Below are 20,000 nucleotides of genomic sequence, written 5' to 3' on the forward strand. Positions count from 1 at the left end.
CGATAGCATTGGTATCTTCGGGTTTTTCGGTTTAACCTTCTTGGACATAAAGGAATCGAAAAATCCCTGAACTTCGTCTGGAGCTTTCTTAACGGTCTTATGTTTCCATGAGTCCGACAGCCATACGATCTCGGGTGACGACATATCTACGTCATCGTCGATGTCGTCGATGTTTCTGCTTTCCTTTGTCGTCGCAGACCTGGTAGATTCCTTTGCGAGTTTGGGGTTATTTTCCTTGGCAAGAGGTACAGCTGATCCTGGCCTCCCTGGGAGAGGACGCCCCTGGGACCCAGGAAGCCTGGGGGAGGGGCTACAGGAGAGGCGTGGAAGTTTAGTCTTAGGAGTTTGAATTCCGCTCACTGGCGGCGAGTGTGGTGGGACGTTAGTGGAAGATTGCCGTTGCTTTTCTTCCTGTGGCTTGGATCTGTGGAGAAGAAAACAGTAATGAAATACATCTACGTATTAGATCACATTTTATATGTAAAAATTGCAGGCAGTTAACTAAAAGAAGATTCATATCTATAAAATGGCGGGTAAATACTATGATGGCAAGTGCAACGGCTTTGCACACAGACATGACGTCACAGTCACGGATATAAAAACGTAATGACCCAAACATGTTGACACTAAGATAATGGTTCTATTAAAAGCCATGAAAAAGGATTAATTGCTCATAACGATGACATTTAAAAAGAAAAAAATATTCAAATTTTACAATTATGTAAATAATGATGAAGAAGAGAAGTGAGGGGGGAGAAAATGAGAGGAGGAGGAGAAGGATAAATAGAGGAAGAGGGAGGAAAGGAGGGAGGAGGAGGATGGTAATAAGAATAATAGTGATATTACTGGCGATTACGAGTAAATATAAAAAATATCACAACAGTAATAGCCACTGATGAGTAAATACGATGCCAGAAATTGGATAGACAGAAGATGATGAGTAAGTGGTCCAGATGGATCACGTTCTGACAGTTGCAATCTCACAAAACCAATTTCGAGTTTTATACTTTAAATGTTGATGGAAGTGGTAGTGGTGGTAGGGTCGGCAGTTGTGGTTGTAGGCCTAATTGTAGTAGTTGTGGTGATAGCTGTGACGATGGTGGTAGTTGTGTTAGTTGTGGTGGTGGCAATGGTGGTAGTGGTGGCAGCGCTGGTGATAGTAATAGTAGTGGTAGTAATAGTGACGGTAGTAATAGTAGTATAGGGGAGGTATTATCAACTATAGTGAGATAAATGTACATTATTTGGCCAATTATGATAATACTGCAATGGTAAGTGTCAAATATTGTTATTCATTATCATAATAGTGTTAACATTTCAGATAATTATGAAAATAATGATAGTGGAAATGGCGATAATGATGCTGTACATGTACATGATGATGCTGTACATGTTGTACATGATGATGCTGTACATGTTGTACATGATAATGTGCATGGTGTACATGATAATGTCCATGGTGTACATGATGATAATGTGCATGGTGTACATGATGTATATGGTGTACATGATGATAATGTACATGGTGTACATGATGATAATGTACATGGTGTACATGATGATAATGTACATTGTGTACATTAGCACATGGTGTATATTATGTACATTATGCACATGACTTACATTGTGTACATGGTGTACATGGTGTACATTCATTATGTACATTATGTATATAGTGTACATTATGTACATGAAATACATGTGCATGGTATACATGTGCATGGTGTACATTACGTACATGGTGTACATTATGTACTTGGTGTACATTATGTACATGGTGTACATTATGTACATGGTGTACATTATGTACATGGTGTACATTATGTACATGGTATACACTATATACTTGGTGTACATTATGTACATGGTGTACATATGTACATGGTGTACATTATGTACATGGTATACATTATGTACATGGTGTACATTATGTACATGGTATATATTATGTACATGAGTGTACATTATGTACATGAGGTATATTATGTACATGGTGTATTTGATGTAGATGGTGTACACAATGTAAATGATGATGGTAATGATAATTATGATAATAAATGGTGATGAAGATGATCATGTCGACGAAGATGGCGACAATGATGATCATGACGACGATGACGATGATGATAACGATGACAGCCAAGTTTACATTGATCAGTTTAAAAAAAAATAATAATGCGGACACAAGCAAAACGAATATAAATAAAGATTATATACACCTCAGTAGTTCTAATAATTAGCACAATTGATAAAAAAAATAAATCTGATGATAGAAACAATCATGAAGAGATATCAGAAATGGTAGTAGTAGTAGTAGTAGTAGTAGTAGTAGTAGTAGTAGTAGTCACAGAAAAAATAGTATGTAATAATATTAGAAGCACCAGCAGCAATGACTATAGCAACAGCAAAAATCTATTAGAATGATTAATTTTGATATTTTCAATCAATAAAAGACAGAGGTAATCAGAGACGAATAACATCGTCTGGCGACAGACTAAATTAAGAGAAAAGTGCCAACCCGGTAGGCAAATTATATACACTTTTGGTCTTCAATAAATTTTGAATTTTTCTTTCATGTTTTTTAATTTTTTGTACGAATATATATATACGGTACATACTTACATTATATATATATATATATATTATATATATATATATATATATATATATATATATATATATATATATATATATATGCTGTACATATATATGTATATATGCAATATATAACTTAAAAGACATTGCTCTCGTGAATATAGTATAATTTCATTATATATTTCTTTAATCAGCAAATTAAACAGACTATAGTGAACAGATTAGAGTGTGAATTTGTAAGTTTTAGTGATAATAACAAATAATATTTACAGTTACTACCGGTATAGTTATCTTTTTTTAATAGTTTCTCTTAAATATTTCGTTCTGGTTGACGCCAGGTTATTAAACTAAAAAAAGTCCGTTACTAGTTTCTGTTCGACAGTTGACGGTAATTTTGATATATCGTTTTATTTCATGTCCTATTTTCTATATCTTACATTAGACAGTTCTCTCTATTCAAAAGAATATCCGAAATTCGAAACTCTCCAATACAACTGGTGTGTGTGTGTGTGTGTGTGTGTGTGTGTGTGTGTGTGTGTGTGTGTGTGTGTGTGTGTGTGTGTGTGTGTGCGTGAGTGTGTGTGTGTGTGTGTGTGTGTACATGTGTATCTATGTGTATGTATATATTATATATTTACAATTATATCTGAATTTTCTAGATTACGGAACGTTTCGTTCCTAATATTGGTGGAGAGTTCCGATTTTTGGAGATTCTTCCCAAGAGAGCGCAGTACCTGTATGGCTGATGTCACACGGGCGGTCTACCCGCCTGACCGCGGCGGGTGAGACGCATTTCCCCACTTGAAACCGCCGCGGCCAGCCCGCCTGGCTATGTCAGACGAGAGGTTTTACATAGGAATCAATATAAAGCGGTTCCGCGGCGGCTGACCCGCTTTGCACCCGCGGCGGCCAACCCGCTCGTCTGACAGGGCCTTATATCTCCGCCAGATCTAAACGAGTCCCATCTTTTATGGTCACACGGAAATTAACACTCTGCTGCTTTAAGCGACATTTATAAGGAAAAAAGGAAAGAAAGAGGAAAAAGAGGAGAGTGTGGAGGGACGGGAGAGGGTAGAGAGATAGAGAGGAAAGATGATAAAGGAGAGGAGAGAGAAGGAAGGAGAGGAGAGTGATAAGGTCGAGAGATAAGGAGAGAGAGAGAGAGAGAGGGGGGAGGTTGAGAGAGGTAATGGGGGGAGAAAGAGTGAGGGGAAGAGAGGGAGACAGTGAGGAAGAGAGATATAGGGAGGGGGGAGGGGGAGATATAGGGAGTGGGGAGGGGGAGATATAAGGAGGGAGGGAGGGAGGGAGGGAGTGTGTGTATGAATGTGTAAGTGCATGTGAGAGTGAGTGAGTGAATGAATGGGTGAGTGGATGACAGTGTGTGTGTGTGCGTGTATTCACCTTGGTCTTTGGATCACGTGCTGAACTCGTGATCGACAGCTATTTCCCTCCCGGAAGAGAGCTCAGAGCTCATATGACCGATCTATGGGTAATGCTGTGACCTTACACGCACACACACACCCAACACCCCGCCCACGAGAGTTGGAGTAATGACTCGAAGCGCAGCGATACTGAAATTATTTCAGCCCTGGGCGGGATTCGAACCCGGACCGCCGTAGTGACCGTCGGGGACTGCCAACCGTGCCACCGAGTCGTGTGTGTGTGTGTGTGTGTGTGTGTGTGTGTGTGTGTGTGTGTGTGTGTGTGTGTGTGTGTGTGTGTGTGTGTGTGTGTGTGTGTGTGTGTGTGTGTGTGTGTGTGTGTGTGTGTGTGTGTGTGTGTGTGTGTGTGTGTGTGTGTGTGTGTGTGTGTGTGTGTGTGTGTGTGTGTGTGTGTGTGTGTGTGTGTGTGTGTGTGTGTACTAGATATAGTGCTGACAGTGTTCCAAGAAAATAAATCTACTAGGATAGAGGATGAATCTACTAGGATCTACAACAATTCTAGGAGAATTGACACAATCAGGAGTAACAGTATCAATAGTACCAGTTTTAGTAATCTAGGTGACAGTACTGAGAAGTGTTAGTTTTAGTAGTAAATACTGCAGTACTAGTAAGAGTGACAGCACTATAGTAACTGTGACAGTAAAAACTGACGGTAACAGGAAGTGTCAGTAATTCTAGAAAAAAAGTGTCAGTACTAGAAATAACTGTGGCATTGTTCAAACTGTCAGTGCTATTAATAGAAATGAGCGAAGTAAGAGGTACAGTGACAGTATTACAAGTAATAATGACAGTACCAAGAGAGAGAGAGAGAGAGAGAGAGAGAGAGAGAGAGAGAGAGAGAGAGAGAGAGAGAGAGAGAGAGAGAGAGAGAGAGAGAGGGGGGGGGAGAGAGAGAGAGAGGGGAGGAGAGAGAGAGAGAGGGGAGGAGAGAGAGAGGGGGGAGGAAAGAGGGAGGGAGGGATACGGAGGGATGGAGGGATACGGAGGGAGGGAGAGAGAGGGGGAGGGAGAGGAAGGGAGAGAGAGGGGGATAGAGGAAGGGAGAGAGAGGGGAGGGAGGAAGGGAGAGAGAGGGGAGGGAGGATGGGAGAGAGAAGGGGAGGGAGGAAGGGGGAGAGAGAGAGGGAGAGGGGGAGGGAGAGGGACAGGAATGGAGGGGGAGGGAGAGGGAGAGGGGGAGGGAGGAGAGAGATAGAGAGAATACCAAGAATGACAGCAACAATACAAAGAGGCCTAATGACGTCACTTGGAGTGAAACTGACCTCGAGAGTTGCCAAATCTAGTACTGAAAGTGACATTACTAGAACTGAGAATTACACAGCCAGGAATATGAATGACAGTACTAGAAGCAGTAATGGCTATACTAGGACGTGTCACTGACAGTTCTAGGAGAATCACTGACAGTTCTAGGAGCGTCAGTGACAGTTCTGGGGGGTGTCACTGACATTTCTAGGAGCGTCAGTGACAGTTCTAGGAGTGTCACTGACAGTTCTAGGAGTGTCACTGACAGTTCTAGGAGTGTCACTGACAGTTCTAGGAGTGTCACTGACAGTTCTAGGAGTGTCACTGACAGTTCTAGGAGTGTCACTGACAGTTCTAAGAGTGTCATTGACGGTTCTAGGAATGCCACTGACATTTCTAGGAATATCACTGACATTTCTAGGAGTGTCATTGACAGTTCTAGGAGTGTCACTGACAGTTCTAGGAGTATCACTGACAGTTCTAGGAGTGACGATTCACTGCTAGAAATGGCAATAACAGTTCTCGTATCAGCACTAACAGTATTACTAACAGCACTAGGAAAGTCAAGAAATATTAACAACGTTAAGACATTACTAGGATTGTCAAAGAAAGAACTAGTATCAAAAAGTACTAAAAATGCCAAAGCTGTTCTAGAAGAGTCCAGACGCTTCTAGAAACGCATAAACTAGTAGCAGTGCTCGCAACAGAAAATCTACCATAGAAACAAGAAAAATAAAATTGGGAGAAAAAAATAAAATAAAATAAAAATACTATAAAATAAAATAGAATAAAATAAAATAATATAGAATAAGATAAAATAAACTAAAAAGAAATAAAAGATAATATGGGAAATCAGGGTCAACAAAGCCAAAAGATTGAGTACCACGACAGCTGCCCGCACCTCTGAGCGATGCCCGCGCGGGCCTGCGGGCGGAGAACTGGCCGGAGGCTGGGCGCCCCGGCAGGAATGGGGCGGTTCTTCTTCCGCTGGTTGTGGGGGGACGGGGGGCGTAGGGGGGAGGCCCCCTGGGGGGCGCCCCCAGCCGTCGACCCCACGTGGCCCGACATCCGGGGAAGTCCTGATTTGGAGGAGGTGGAAGACGACATGGAGGAGGAGACGGAGGAGGAGCCTGAGGCGCCCCCGATGGTCACGTAAGGCGAGACGGTCGGAGGGGAGCTCGGGGAAGGCGCAGTTCCTCCTACTGACGGCGCAGCTGACGGAGGAAGATGTCGGGTGTTGACGTAACGACTGCTCTTGTCTCTGAGGGCGCCGATCTGGAGTGTCCTGGAGCCTGGCCTTTTGGTCGAGGAGGAGGAGGAGGAGGACGAGGAGGAGGAGGAGGAGGAGGAAGAGGAACTGTCTGTGGATCTGGGTAATCCGCTGGATCGCTTTTTGTTTGCATGGAGTCGAGCAGCTGCCATAGCCTGCTTGTAGCTCGGCAGGCAGCTCGTGAGGTTCCCCTGAAGGCGGGGAATTCCCGAAGAAGGCTGAGTCGAGATGACTCCTTTGTCCTCAGACTCCTGCTGCTGTTGCTGCTGCAGGCACGAAACCGCAAGGGCGGTCGTCCGGCCTGCCCCGTGGCCTACTTGGGGGACTACGACCATACAGGGACACACCACCATTCTAGAACTAGTTAGGTACGAGTTTACGACGTTTGGTGATTGGGTACAGACCAGCCTGCTTGAGGAAAGGGGGGGGGGGACCAGATAAGGTCCTTCAGTGTCCTTCCAGGGTCGATGAGGGGAGGTTCTGCCTTTTCCGCTGCGTCATGCACCAGAGGATGAGTCACAAAATCACGTCTTCACTGGCTGGATGTTGATACAAAAATCCCTTTCCGTTTTGGCCGTTGGTCAACACGTTTTCCCCGCCAAAAAAAAAAAATCAACAAATCCGATGAATATGCAATTTCAGGTTCACAATCGCAGGTAACTCTTGTTTAGTTTTCTTTTTACGGAATTGGCACTTTTGTATTAACTAAACTAGCTCGAGTGACGTCAGTTCCGGGCCAGGTGGTCAAGGGCCCGGGTTGCGACGTTGGTACAGGTCTGGCTTGGTCTGTTTCTATCGACGAGTGTGCGTCATCGGAGGCCAGCGGCCCGATATATAGCCTTCCCCCCTCCCCGCTCACCCCTGCGCAGCTCCTCCCGCGCAGCTCAAACCCGCCCGCGAACCAAGTCATCTTACTCGTTTTCCCAAAACCTTTTCTTTCATCAAACACAACCAACATAAACAAAAATCACCACTGGAAAATTATTTCTCAAATTAATGTACACAATATTATCTACTTTATTGAGATTGTGTTCAAACTGACAAGGCTATGACGAACCGAAAGCGAAGTCGACAAAGATGTCTCCTTGCTTATCGCGAAGCGGGAACGTTGGTGAGTCTTGGGTATTTCCGAGCTTCCAGAACACATTATCTTTCAACGTTTTCCCTTTTTCCAGTTTCCAGAATACTCTACGAACTTGCCAGAAGATCTAGAGTCCTGGAAAACTGCGCCACACGTCAAGAAGGCAGTTTCTGTGAAGAAGAAAGTATAATTTGTTCTTGGTAACTTGGAAAACCATAATTTACCTTTTCAAAGCGATGACGTCATCGCCGGAATTGACATGCGTTGTGCGGAGGTGGTGTCTGTGTGTATCTGTGTGTTTACGTGTACGTGTGCGTGTGTGTGCGTGTGTGAACCTGTGTGTATGTGTGTGCATGTGTTAACTTGTGTGTGTGTGCGTGTGTGAATCTGTGTGTGTATATGGGTGTATGTGGGTGCATGTATGTGTGTATATGTGTACGTGTGTGTATATGTGTACGTGTATGTATATGTGGGGATGTGTACTGTGCGCATGTGTTTGCTTTCGTACATACACACACACACACACGCGCGCGCGCGCGCGGACACACACACACACACACACACACACACACACACACACACATTATATATATGTATATATATATATATATATATATATATATATATGTATGTATGTGAGCAAGTGTGTGTGTATGTGGTGTACCTAACTGCACATACATATACATTATACTCCATGTACTCACATATAGACATGCACTAGTGTGTACATATGTGTGTACAAACGTGTGCGTTTGTGTACACACACCCGTGGGCGTGGACTCATCACTTAGCAATATCTGCAGCTTCTGACTTCGTCATGGATAGACAGCCTGAAGATGGTCTCAAATTGGTCTCACGAGACCTTAGGTGGTCTTAGAAAGTCTCAAGAGGGTCTTAAGAGGGTCTACAAGGGTCTCATGGAATCTATCAGGGTCTTACAGACTCATGTGAGGTCTTAAAGGATCTTACTGGACATTATGGTCTAGGGTCTTCCAGACTTTTATAAGGTCCCAAAGAGTCTTACTGGATTTAATCTTATCGGTGGTCTTAAATGGTCTTAAAGGGTCTCAAAGAGTCTTTTCGGTCTTCCAGGGTCTTACAGACTCTTGTGAGGTCTTAAATAATTTTACTGGACATAATGGCGGTCTTAAAGGGTTTCAGAAGGTATTTTATGGTCTAACAGAGTCTTGCTGGGTCTTAATCGATTGAGACCTTCTTCAGACCACCAAGCGATTTTATTTACTTCCAGAACAGCGTAGAGGTTTAAGAATCTCTCTCTCTCTCTGTCTCTCTCTCTCTCGTCCCATCGTTTTTGTTTGTTTGTTTGTTTATGTGTGTGTGTGTGTGTTCGTGTGTTTGTGTGTGTGTATGTGTGTGTGTGTGTGTGTGTGTGTGTGTGTGTGTGTGTGTGTGTGTGTGTGTGTGTGTGTGTGTGTGTGTGTGTGTGTGTGTGTGTATGTGAACGCACACAAGTGAGCGGGTGTATATTCTATGTATGTGTATGAGTTTGCGTGTATATATGCATCTGTGTATACATGTGTATATATAGACAAAAACCATTAGTATGCGTGTGAGCAAGTGTATATGTATATGTATGATTGTGTGTGTGTGTGTGTGTGTGTGTGTGTGTGTGTGTGTGTGTGTGTGTGTGTGTGTGTGTGTGTGTGTGTATGCGAGTATGTACATGTGTGTCTATATACGTATGTGTGTGCGCGTGTACATGGATGTGCGCGTGTGTGTAGGTGTGCGTGACTTAACTGAAGCATGTGATGTGTGTGTGTGCACACGTATCACGGGTGATAACAAGGAGAGTTCTGGACTGCATTGATTGTTGCATCAATTTCCAAGAAGGCGTGGTTTCGTCAGAGCACGTGACCTAAGACAAAGACATCTTACTATGAAACCATAAATCATATTTAACAGTTTCCTAAGAATAAAAACATCCATCTTAATATTTACAAGCATAAATGTTTCATAGTATTTGTGTATACGTCATATTTAACGTATATGTAAATCTGAAGATATATATAGATAAATTGTTCATTCGAATATGCGAATATTTAATGGCTACAGCATCATCACGTATAAAAACACAATCTCGTTTTCTTTTCCGTAGCAGTCTATAGTATGATCGATCAAGATACTTTACGTTTTTTTATATAAAATACTTTGTTCAAATGAGCAAAAGACACTCGGTTTTGTTAATACAGAAGCTCAAACACGTGGCTTGCAAGGTGACGAGATTCCTGTGACGCATCAACCCGGAACTATCCGGTCCAGAGCAGGATCTACGCACTACGACATGACGTAATGTCGAGTTTATGTAAGAGGGGGAAAGTTTCTAAAAATCATTTGTAGATTTTTATAGTATGGACTACTACAATTTGTTTCATGTAGAATTTACGCTATTCATAACATATTAAATTGATAAAACAGGGTGAAATTTCTGTAGGTTTTGGCTGTATGAACTAAATTGATTTTTTTTCTTCTGATGAGAATCCGTAATACGATATGACGTCATGTCGAGTTAACGTTAACAGAAATCTTTAACATATTTTCTTCCTGTAAATTTGATATCAATTACAACAAATTATCTCTCATGTCAAGGAAATACGTCACACAATATAAGATTACCTATTCTTTTTTTAATCTTTAAATTAAGGCATAAATTCTGAATAAGATATAATGTCTTCTATAATTCCTTGCAGGCTACCATTCCTGTGTTCAGCTTTACGGGAAGAATGTTTCCTGTGAATGATTTGTGAGTCTGGGAAGCTCTAGTAAATTTTTTCCGTCGTCGTCATCGTTATTTATTTTCTTATTATTACTGTTCTTATTTTTTTCTCGTTCATAGCAAATTATTTTGTTTAAATGAGGAAAAGAATCTAGATTATCAGGTGTCAGTGAAAAAATAGATAAACAAGTGGTAGATAATATAATTAGACGATGATAGATGATAAAATCATAAATGCTCAAAACTAATAAATAATAAATGTTGAATAATGAATAATAAGCAAGATATTAAATAACAAATTACAAATAATTAATAATAAATAAAATAATAACAAATTACAAGAAGGGTAATATATCAAACAATGAATAAATAAAGAACATAAACTATCATCGGCTCCGTTGTTGCTGTTTTTGTTGTTTTCAGAAGAGACGCCCCCCCCCCCCACACACACACACTCTCTCTCCCTTTAAACTGTTGGCCTGGCCGGCGCCAAAATCTTTGGCGCCGTCCAGCCCCTCGTATCCAACGGCCCACGCCGCCCCCCCCCCTGACCTTCAACGGCCTTGACCCGTGGCCTTGTTAAAAATACTCGTCCTTTCCCCTTGTCCTAGCCACTAACCTTGTACCAGGCGTTTTGCACGGACCGCATTCCCTAGTGCCTAGTTTCTAGTTTCGCTCCTTGTTATCTAGTGTTCTGGGAAATAAGGAAGGGGTAGGAAGAAGGGGGAGGAAGAGAGGAGAGGAGGTGTAGTGGAGGAAGGGGGGGAAGGGGAGGAAGGTAGTGGGGAGAAGGGAGGGGAGGAAGGGAGGGGAGGAAGGGAGGGGAGGAAGGGAGGGAAGGGAAGGGTGGAAGGGGAGGAGGGGTGGAAGGGGAGGAGGGGTGGAAGGGGAGGAGGCGGAGGGAGGGGTGGAAGGGGAGGAAGCGGAGGGAGGGGTGGAAGGGGAGTGGGAGGGGGAAGGGTGAGAGGGAAAGGGAGAGCGAATGGAAGAAGGGAAAGAGAAGGAAGGGATGTGAGAGGAAGGAGGAGGAGGGCAGGGGCAGGGGGAGGGGGAGGGGGAGGGGAGACGGGAAATATGAAAAGGGAGAGAGGAGGGGAGAGAGGAGGGAAGAGAGGAGGGGAGAGAGGAGAGGAGAAAGAGGAGAAGGGGGAGGAGGAGAGAGACGAGAAGAGACGAGAAGAGAAAAGAGGAGAAAGGAGGTGATAAAATGAGAAGAGAGGAAAAGTGAAAAGAGGGGAGAAAGAGGAGATAATAAAAAAGAGGGGGAGAGGGTAATGGATTTGGTGGTGCAGTACTTCAAAGCTTTTATTCTGTCTGGATGGGCTTTAGTCAGCTACAGAAAGGAACATCGCGAGTGAAACGGGAATGCTGTGTCCGTAGACTTCAATATATTATTTATTTATTTATCTATTATTTATCTATTTATTTATTTATTTATTTATTCATTGCATGAGGAGGATGGGGAAGAGGAGAGGGGGGAAGAGGAGGATGAGGAAGAGGAGAATGAAGAGGAGGATGAGGAAGAAGAGAATGAAGAGGAGGATGGTGAAGAGGGTGAAGAGGGTGAAGAGGATGAAAAGGAGAATGAGAAAGAGGAGGATGAGAAAGAGGAGGATGGGGAAGAGGAGGATGGGGAAGAGGAGGATGGGGAAGAGGAGGATGGGGAAGAGGAGGATGGGGAAGAGGAGGATGGGGTGGAGGAGGATGAGAAAGAGGAAGATGGGGTGGAGGATGAAGAGGAGGAGGATGAAGAGGAGGATGTAGAGAAGGATGAAGGGGAGGATGTAGAGGAGAAGGATGAAAAGGAGAAGGACGAAAAGGAGGAGGATATAGAGGAGGAGGATATAGAGAAGGAGGATGGGGAAGAGGAGGATGGGGAAGAGGAGGGTGGGGAAGAGGAGGGTGGGAAAGAGGAGAGTGGGAAAGAGGAGGGTGGGTAAGAGGAGGGTGGGTAAAAGGAGGGTGGGTAAAAGGAGGGTGGGTAAGAAGAGGATGGGGAAGAGGAGGATGGGGAAGAGGAGGATGGGGAAGAAGAGGATGGGGAAGATGAGGAAGATGGGGAAGATAATGATGGGAGAGGAGGGGAAGATGAGGGGAAGAGGAGGAGGAGGGGAAGATGGGGGAGGATGATGAGGAGGAGGATGGGAGAGGAAGAGAAGGAGGAAGGGGGAAGAGGGAGGGGGAAGAGGAAGGGGGAAGAGGAAGGGGGAAGAGGAAGGGGGAAGAGGAAGGGGGAAGAGGAAGGGGGAAGAGGAAGGGGGAAGAGGAAGGGGGAAGAGGAAGGGGGGAAGAGGAAGGGGGAAGAGAAGGGGGGAAGAGGAAGGGGGAAGAGGAAGGGGGAAGAGGAAGGGGAATAAGGAAGGGGAATAAGGAAGGGGGAATAAGGAAGGGGGAAGAAGGAAGGGGGGAAGAAGGAAGGGGGGAAGAAGGAAAGGGGGAAGAAGGAAGGTGGGAAGGGGTTGGGAAGAGGGATAAAAGAGAAAAGTGAGGAAAAGAAGGGGGTGATGATGGGAGGGAAATGATATTGATTGATGGAATTGAAATAATTTATAAAAATTATTGTCTTTAATTTTTTTTATTTTAATTGTCTAAAACACCTATAGATTTTATTATATTCTTCAACACCCCCACACCCCCCCCACTACTTAGAGCAGCTTTCTGTTTCTCTCTCTTAGAAGTCTTATTCTAGTTTCTGGAACACTCAGGCCTGCCACCATTCTAGGAATAATTAGCACGATGTCCTGGAAAACCAAGACAAAGACGAGGATAAAAAAAAAGACATCAGTCCCAACGCGGAAGTATTAAATAGGACATAAGGACCAAGAAGAACTACGTGTCCACGTAGATAAGAACAAAGATTAAAAAAAAAAACAATGAAAAGGACAAAAAATAATTAAATAAAAAGGACAACGATAAGACAAAGATCAGAAAAAAAAAATAAAAACACATTTAGCAGTATGGTACAAAATCAAGGAAAAAAAAAGGACAAAGCTAAGGTTAAAACGAGACTAAAAATTCCTCGTTTACAAAGGCAGACTAAGAGCAGACAAGTGTAGTACAAGGACAAAGACTAAAAAGGACAATGATGTAATGGCGAACGTTGTCCTGAATGAGGACAAAACAAAGAAACGAGAATAGAAACACGTTTTTGTCGTCATGGATAAGAACTATTGATGCGCTTAAAAGAGGACAAGGGAAATATGGAAACACAATTGTGGCTGTCTTGTATACAAAGACAACAAATCTACTAAAGTTGAAACATCCCTGTAGGGAAAAGAGAAAAAAATCTTTAAAAAAAAATGAAGAAAAAATATATATAAACACACACACACACACACACACACACACACACACACACACACACACACACACATATGCATACATATACAAATTATATTAATTCCTTGCCATTGCTACTATCCCCACTACTAATACTACTATTACTGCTACTACTACTACTACTACTACTATACTAACTACTACTACTACAACTACTACTACTACTACTACAGATACCTCTATCTGGAACCTCTATGATCGGGAAATTTCCCAAATATTCGAAAGGAAATCTTCTCAAATCTATGAAATTCTTAATAGTTTCGAAACATATTTTTGTTCCAAATTGTCTATATTCCCCTCAAAAAGGGAAATGCCTTTATTGAAACTAAGGACAAGGAGAGGAGATGAAAATAAAGATGAAAAGGAAGAATAAAGGCATGAAAATAAAGATGAAGATTAAATATAAGTAAACAAATCAAAGAGAAAATGAACAAAGATATCAGAACTTCACCAACTCGTCCATTATCATTCTTACCAATATTCTTACCATTTACTAATATTCACCTATAAAATTTCAAATCAATTATAACTTCCTATAAAGAATTTTATTTAACCTATTTTCTAACCATGATTATATATCAATTTCCTCTCTCTTCTTCTCATATATTTAGAAATTATTTTCCATAGCAGATGGGGAAACGAGTTTCATTCTTCTACGTAGTTTTGGTCGTGGCTGACTGGCTAAGCCTAAGCTTTGAAGACTGGAACGGCGACGCCCATCTTGGGGCGAAACACGCTGCGTCTGATAAAGAAAATAAAAGAAAATGGAAGAGAGTCTAAATGATAAAAATTTGCGAATATGTACGTAATGTATTTTATATAATGCACGCATAATATTCCTCTTTTGAAAAAAAATGTATTCCAAATAAAAAAGACAAATCTCGCTCAATTTGCAAATAAAGTGACAACACCAATGCTATTTCTCTAACCACACACGATACATCAAATGATAAGAACAAACGAAATAAATAACAAGAGAGGGAACATAATAACAATCAGAGAGAAAAAAGAGAGAGTATGAGAGAGAGAGGGGGGAGAGGGGGAAGAGAGAGAGAGAGAGAGAGAGAGAGAGACATGTGGGCGGGGAAAGAGAGGGGGAAGAGAGAGAGGGGGAAAGAGAGAGGGAAAAGGAAGATATAGATAGAGAAATGCGGGCGGGGAGAGAGGGGGGAAGAGAGGGGGGAAAGAGAGAGGGGAGAAAGAGAGAAGGGGAAGAGAGAGGGGGAAAGAGAGAGGGAAAAGAGAGAGAGATATGGATAGAGAGATGTGGGCGGGGAAAGAGAGAGGGGGCAAAGAGAGGGGAGAAGAGAGAGAGGGGGGAAGAGAGATACAGATAGAGGGAAAAGAGAGATAGATAGATAGATAAAGAGAGAGAGAGAGAGAGAGAGAGAGAGAGAGAGAGAGAGAGAGAGAGAGAGAGAGAGAGAGAGAGAGAGAGAGAGAGATGTGGGCGGGGAAAGAGAGGGGGAAGAGAAAGAGGTGGGAAAGAGAGGGGAGATAGATAGATAAATAGATAGAGATAGATAGAGATAGAGAGAGAGAGAGAGATGTGGGCGGGGAAAGAGAGGGGAAAGAGAATGGGAAAGAGAGAGGGAAGAGAGTGGGAAAGAGAGAGGGAAGAAAGTGGGAAAGAGAGAGGGGAGAGAGAGAGAGAGAGAGAGAGAGAGAGAGAGAGAGAGAGAGAGAGAGAGAGAGAGAGAGAGAGAGAGAGAGAGAGAGGGGGGGGGGAAGAGAGAGTCCAACTCGTCCGTCCCCAGTGACCCGCCCAAGCGTCCTTGCCAAGCGTCCGACCCCTTCCGTTCCGGGTGGCACTTTCTCCTCTCGTCTTAGCTGCCGTCAGGTGATTTAAATCAAAATAGAACTTTTAACTTAATCAGAAAATAAATTACACTTATTCTATCTGCCGCCAGGCGATTTTATTCAGCTGAGGTCTGGTCTTTCGACACACCTTTCCACGTGATATAATGCTTTTAGGCTTCGTTCACAACGCTGTCCTTGATTAGGGGAATCTGCCCGTGGCGGTGTCATGGTAATAGAAAATGGGGAACAAGCACCTCAATGGCGGATGATCAGTGATGTTATTTTTATCACACAATAATTTCTAAGCATCACCATCATCATTATCATTATCATCATCACTACAACCATCGTCATCACTATCATTATCATATCCTCATCATTATCATCATCACTACCCCAACCATCATCGTCACTATCATCATCATCATCATCATCAGTAACACCACCTTCATCATCACTATCATTGTTATCATCACCATCCTCATCATCATCATCATCATCGTCATCATCACTTACACCATCCTCATCATCATCACCATCATCAATATCACGTTCAACAATAATCATTAACCACCGAGTAATAACGAGAAACAACCAATCAATAACAAAGCCACGCCTTCACCACAACCTAACAACAACACCACAAAAAATAACCACATCAATTTAACCTGAAACTTCACCAACACCCCTAACAACCCCAAAAATCACAACACAACAACCATAATATAAATATCAACAACGCATATTCCAAAATGACGAAATCTGGTGTAGAGTCTGTGGGCGGGGGGGGGGGGAAGAGGGGGAGAGGGGGGAGGCTAGGCAACCCCCTCTCCCCCCAAGCTCAGCAGCAGCAGCATTCCATGTCGGATCGATAGCACAGCCGCCCCAGTCCGGGAATTCCCCGTTGGAGTGTGTTCGTGTGTTTGTGTGTTCATACGTACGTGCGTGCGTGCGTGCGTGCGTGTGTGTGTGTGCATACGACCTCGGGATATGTGTATCTACACAGAAAGGTCTCCTCCCCCACCCTCTCTCTCGCGGGGAATCCCCGAAACTCGGGAAGATCCCGAAATCGGGAACGAGAAGTTCCCCAAAATTAAGAATTTTTTGACATAATGCCAGACACTGTTTGTCATGTTTCAAAAATTCTTTTTAACAAAGAAAACCACAAATACTGTGTGTGTGTGTGTGTGTGTGTGTGTGTGTGTGTGTGTGTGTGTGTGTGTGTGTGTGTGTGTGTGTGTGTATGTATTTATGTACTGTATGTATATGTGTGATTCACCACGGTCTTGGATCACGTGTTGACCTCGTGATCGAAATATATTACCTTCCCGGATGAGAGCCCAGAATCCATCAATGGGGCAGGGCTTCTACTCGGATCACTGAATCAATGGTCGAGAACGACACCACTACACCATCGAACCATGTGTGTGTGTGTGTGTGTGTGTGTGTGTGTGTGTGTGTGTGTGTGTGTGTGTGTGTGTGTGTGTGTGTGTGTGTGTGTGTGTGGTGTGCGCGCACGCTTGGTTTTTTCCTAATTCAATTCAAACTTAGTTTTGAACTCTTTGGGTGTTTTGGGTACGTGGAAAACCCCTTTAAACTTAGAGCCAAAGGCACATTCTCCATTTGCCCCAAATTTGATAACCCTGCGCATGCCAGCTTGCACCAACACACACACATACACACACACACACACACACACACACACACACACACACACACACACACACACACACACACACACACACACACACACGCACACACACAAAGAACCGGATGATGCAAGTCTCCTGCACCATCTGTGTGTGTGCTTGTGAGTGCTTGTGTGTGTGTGTGTGTGTGTGTGTGTGTGTGTGTGTGTGTGTGTGTGTGTGTGTGTGTGTGTGTGTGTGTGTGTGTGTGTGTTTGTGTGCGCATATGTGTGTGTTTGTGTGCATATGTGTGTATGTGCTTGTATGTGTGTACTTGTGTGTGTTTGTGCTTGTGTGTGTGTGTGTGTGTGTGTTTATTTGTGTGTGGTGTGTGTGTGTGTGTGTGTGTGTGTGTGTGTGTGTGTGTGTGTGTGTGTGTGCGTGTGTGCGTGAGTGTGTGTGTGTGAGAGTGTGTGTGTGCGTGTGTGCGTGCATGTCTGTGCGTGTGTGTGTGTATATGTGTGTGTGTGTGTGTGTGTGTGTGTGTGTGTGTGTGTGAGAGTGTGTGTGTGTGTGAGAGTGTGTGTGTGCGTGTGTGCGTGTGTGTGTGCGTGTGTGTGTGTGCGTGTTGTGTGTGTGTATCCATGTGTGTGTGTGTGCGTGTGTGTGTGTGTATGTGTGTGTGTGTGTGTGTGTGTGTGTGTGTGTGTGTACTTGTGTATATATATATATATATGTGTGTGTGCGTGTGTGTGTGTATTTACCTAGTTTTACCTAGTTGTATTTTACGGGAAGGGAGCTATGCTCCGTGGGGTCCCGTCTTCATATCTCATTTTATCTAAACTATTTTTAAATTCATGTATCGTTTTTGCACACACCACTTTCTCATCTAACTTGTTCCAACTGTCTATTGCTCTGTGAGGAAGCTGTTCTTTTTCAAATCTCTTCTATAGTTGTCTTTTTTTATTTTCTTTCCGTGTCCTCTTGTATTTCTGTCATCCCATTTTATCAGATTCTCTCTATCAGTAATTTCTATGCCTTTCATGATTCTGTAAATAGCTATCAAATCTCCTCTCTCTCTTCTTTGCTCTAGTGTCTGTAGTTTAAGTTTTTGTAGTCTCTCTTCATATGATAGTTTTGAGAGTGTTGGTGCCAATTTTGTAATTGCTCTTTGTATTCTTTCAAGTTTTTTTTATACATTTTTTTGTACTTGGTGACCATATCGTTGCTGCATATTCCAATCTTGGTCTTATCAGGGTGATTAGGATTTTCCTCACCATTTCTTCATCCAGGTATGTAAATGCCACTTTGATTGTTCTTATTAAATTATAGGTTTCTCCAAAAATCTTATTTATATGTTTCTCAGGTGACATATTATTCATAACAATGACTCCCAGGTCCTTCTCATTTTCTACTCTTTTTATTCCTTCTTCTCCCAAATTATATGATCCTGTTATTCTGTTTTTTGCTTTTTCCAAATTCCATTATACTACACTTTTTTGTATTGAACTCCATCTCCCACTTCCTACTCCATTCTTGTACTTTATTTAGATCTCTCTGTAGTGTTTCACAATCTTCTTCAGTTTTCACTCTTTTCAGTAATTTTGCATCATCTGCAAAGAAGCTCATATAGCTTTCAATTCCTTCATCCATATCATTAATATATATAGCAAACATTATTGGGGCCAGAACTGTTCCCTGCGGGACACCGCTTATTACTTCATTCCATTTTGAGTGCTGATCTCTTATCACTACTCTCATTTTTCTTTCTTGCAAAAAGTCTTCCATCCAATTTAGCAATTTACCTTGTATTCCTCCTTCATATTCTAATTTCTTAAGCAGTTTCTTATGTGGTACTTTGTCAAAAGCTTTTTTTTAGGTCTAGAAATGCACAATCAGCCCATCCATCTCTTTCTTGTATTATATCTATTAGCCTTGAATAGAAACATATTAAATTGGTGACGCATGATCGTCCTTGTCTGAATCCAAATTGCCTTGGAAATATAGTACGTTGTTTTTTTCCAAGTATTTTACCCATCTACTTTTGATAATTCTTTCACAAATTTTTGCTATTGTACTTGTTAGAGAGAGACTGGTCTATAGTTGGTAGGTTCTTCTTTATTTCCTCCTTTATATATAGGTACTATATTTGCTTTTTTCCAATCTTCTGGAACTTTTCCTTCTTTTAAGGAACTGCTTATTATGCTATGTATTTTGTCTGCCAGTTCATTCCTGCATTCTTTCAGAATCCAGTTTGCTATTTCATCTGGCCCATGCGATTTTCTGACATCAAAATTACCCAAGTGTGTCAATATTTCATTCTTTGTTACTTCTATTTCTTCCATAGGGGGGACTTTTTCTTTCCACTCAATCTCTTCAGGTTGTATATTTTCCCTTGTAAACACTGATTTAAAATGTTTGTTCATAATTTCTGCCATTTCCATTTCCTCAGTGTATTCAACTCCTCCTTGTCTCAATTTCTCCAAGTCTTGTTTGTTTTTCAGTTTATTGTTTACAAATCTGTAGAATAGTTTTGGTTGATCTTTACACTTTTCTATAACATCTTTTTCATATTTTCTTTTTTTCTCTCTGCACTTTTGTACATATTCATTTCTATAACCAGTATATATTTTCCATTTTTCAGGTCTTCTGTGTTTTTTCCATCTGGTCCAGGCTTTGTCTCTTTTGTCTTTTAACTCCCTACAACTTTTGTTGTACCAGCATTTTACATATTCTTTTTCTTGTTTTTGTCTTGGGACATACTTTTCCACTCCTTTTTTGTAAATTTTTGTCAAAATATTCCATTTCTCTTCCACTGATGTTTCTTCTTTGTATATTTCTTCCCAGTTTTCTTGTTGGAAGAATT

At 42.2% G+C, this 20,000-nt stretch overlaps 1 protein-coding gene across 2 annotated transcripts in view; it reads right to left on the reverse strand.

Annotated features, from left to right (window-relative positions):
• Positions 1–7,342, reverse strand: part of LOC143032776 (uncharacterized) — an 18,286-nt gene extending 10,944 nt beyond the window's left edge. For both annotated transcript variants that reach the window (XM_076197797.1, XM_076197796.1), the window contains exons 1-2: positions 6,184–7,342; positions 1–424 (exon numbers count right to left, since the gene is read on the reverse strand). The exon at positions 1–424 is cut by the window's left edge and continues 460 nt beyond it. In XM_076197797.1, coding sequence (XP_076053912.1) covers positions 1–424; positions 6,184–6,905 — 1,146 coding nt within the window. In that variant the 5' untranslated portion in view covers positions 6,906–7,342. The remainder of the gene's footprint in view (positions 425–6,183) is intronic.
• Between the last annotated feature and the right edge of the window lie 12,658 nt (positions 7,343–20,000).

Source organism: Oratosquilla oratoria, chromosome 14 (assembly GCF_046742065.1).
Source record: "Oratosquilla oratoria isolate Oo_2021 chromosome 14, ASM4674206v1, whole genome shotgun sequence".
Classification (NCBI taxonomy): domain Eukaryota; kingdom Metazoa; phylum Arthropoda; class Malacostraca; order Stomatopoda; family Squillidae; genus Oratosquilla; species Oratosquilla oratoria.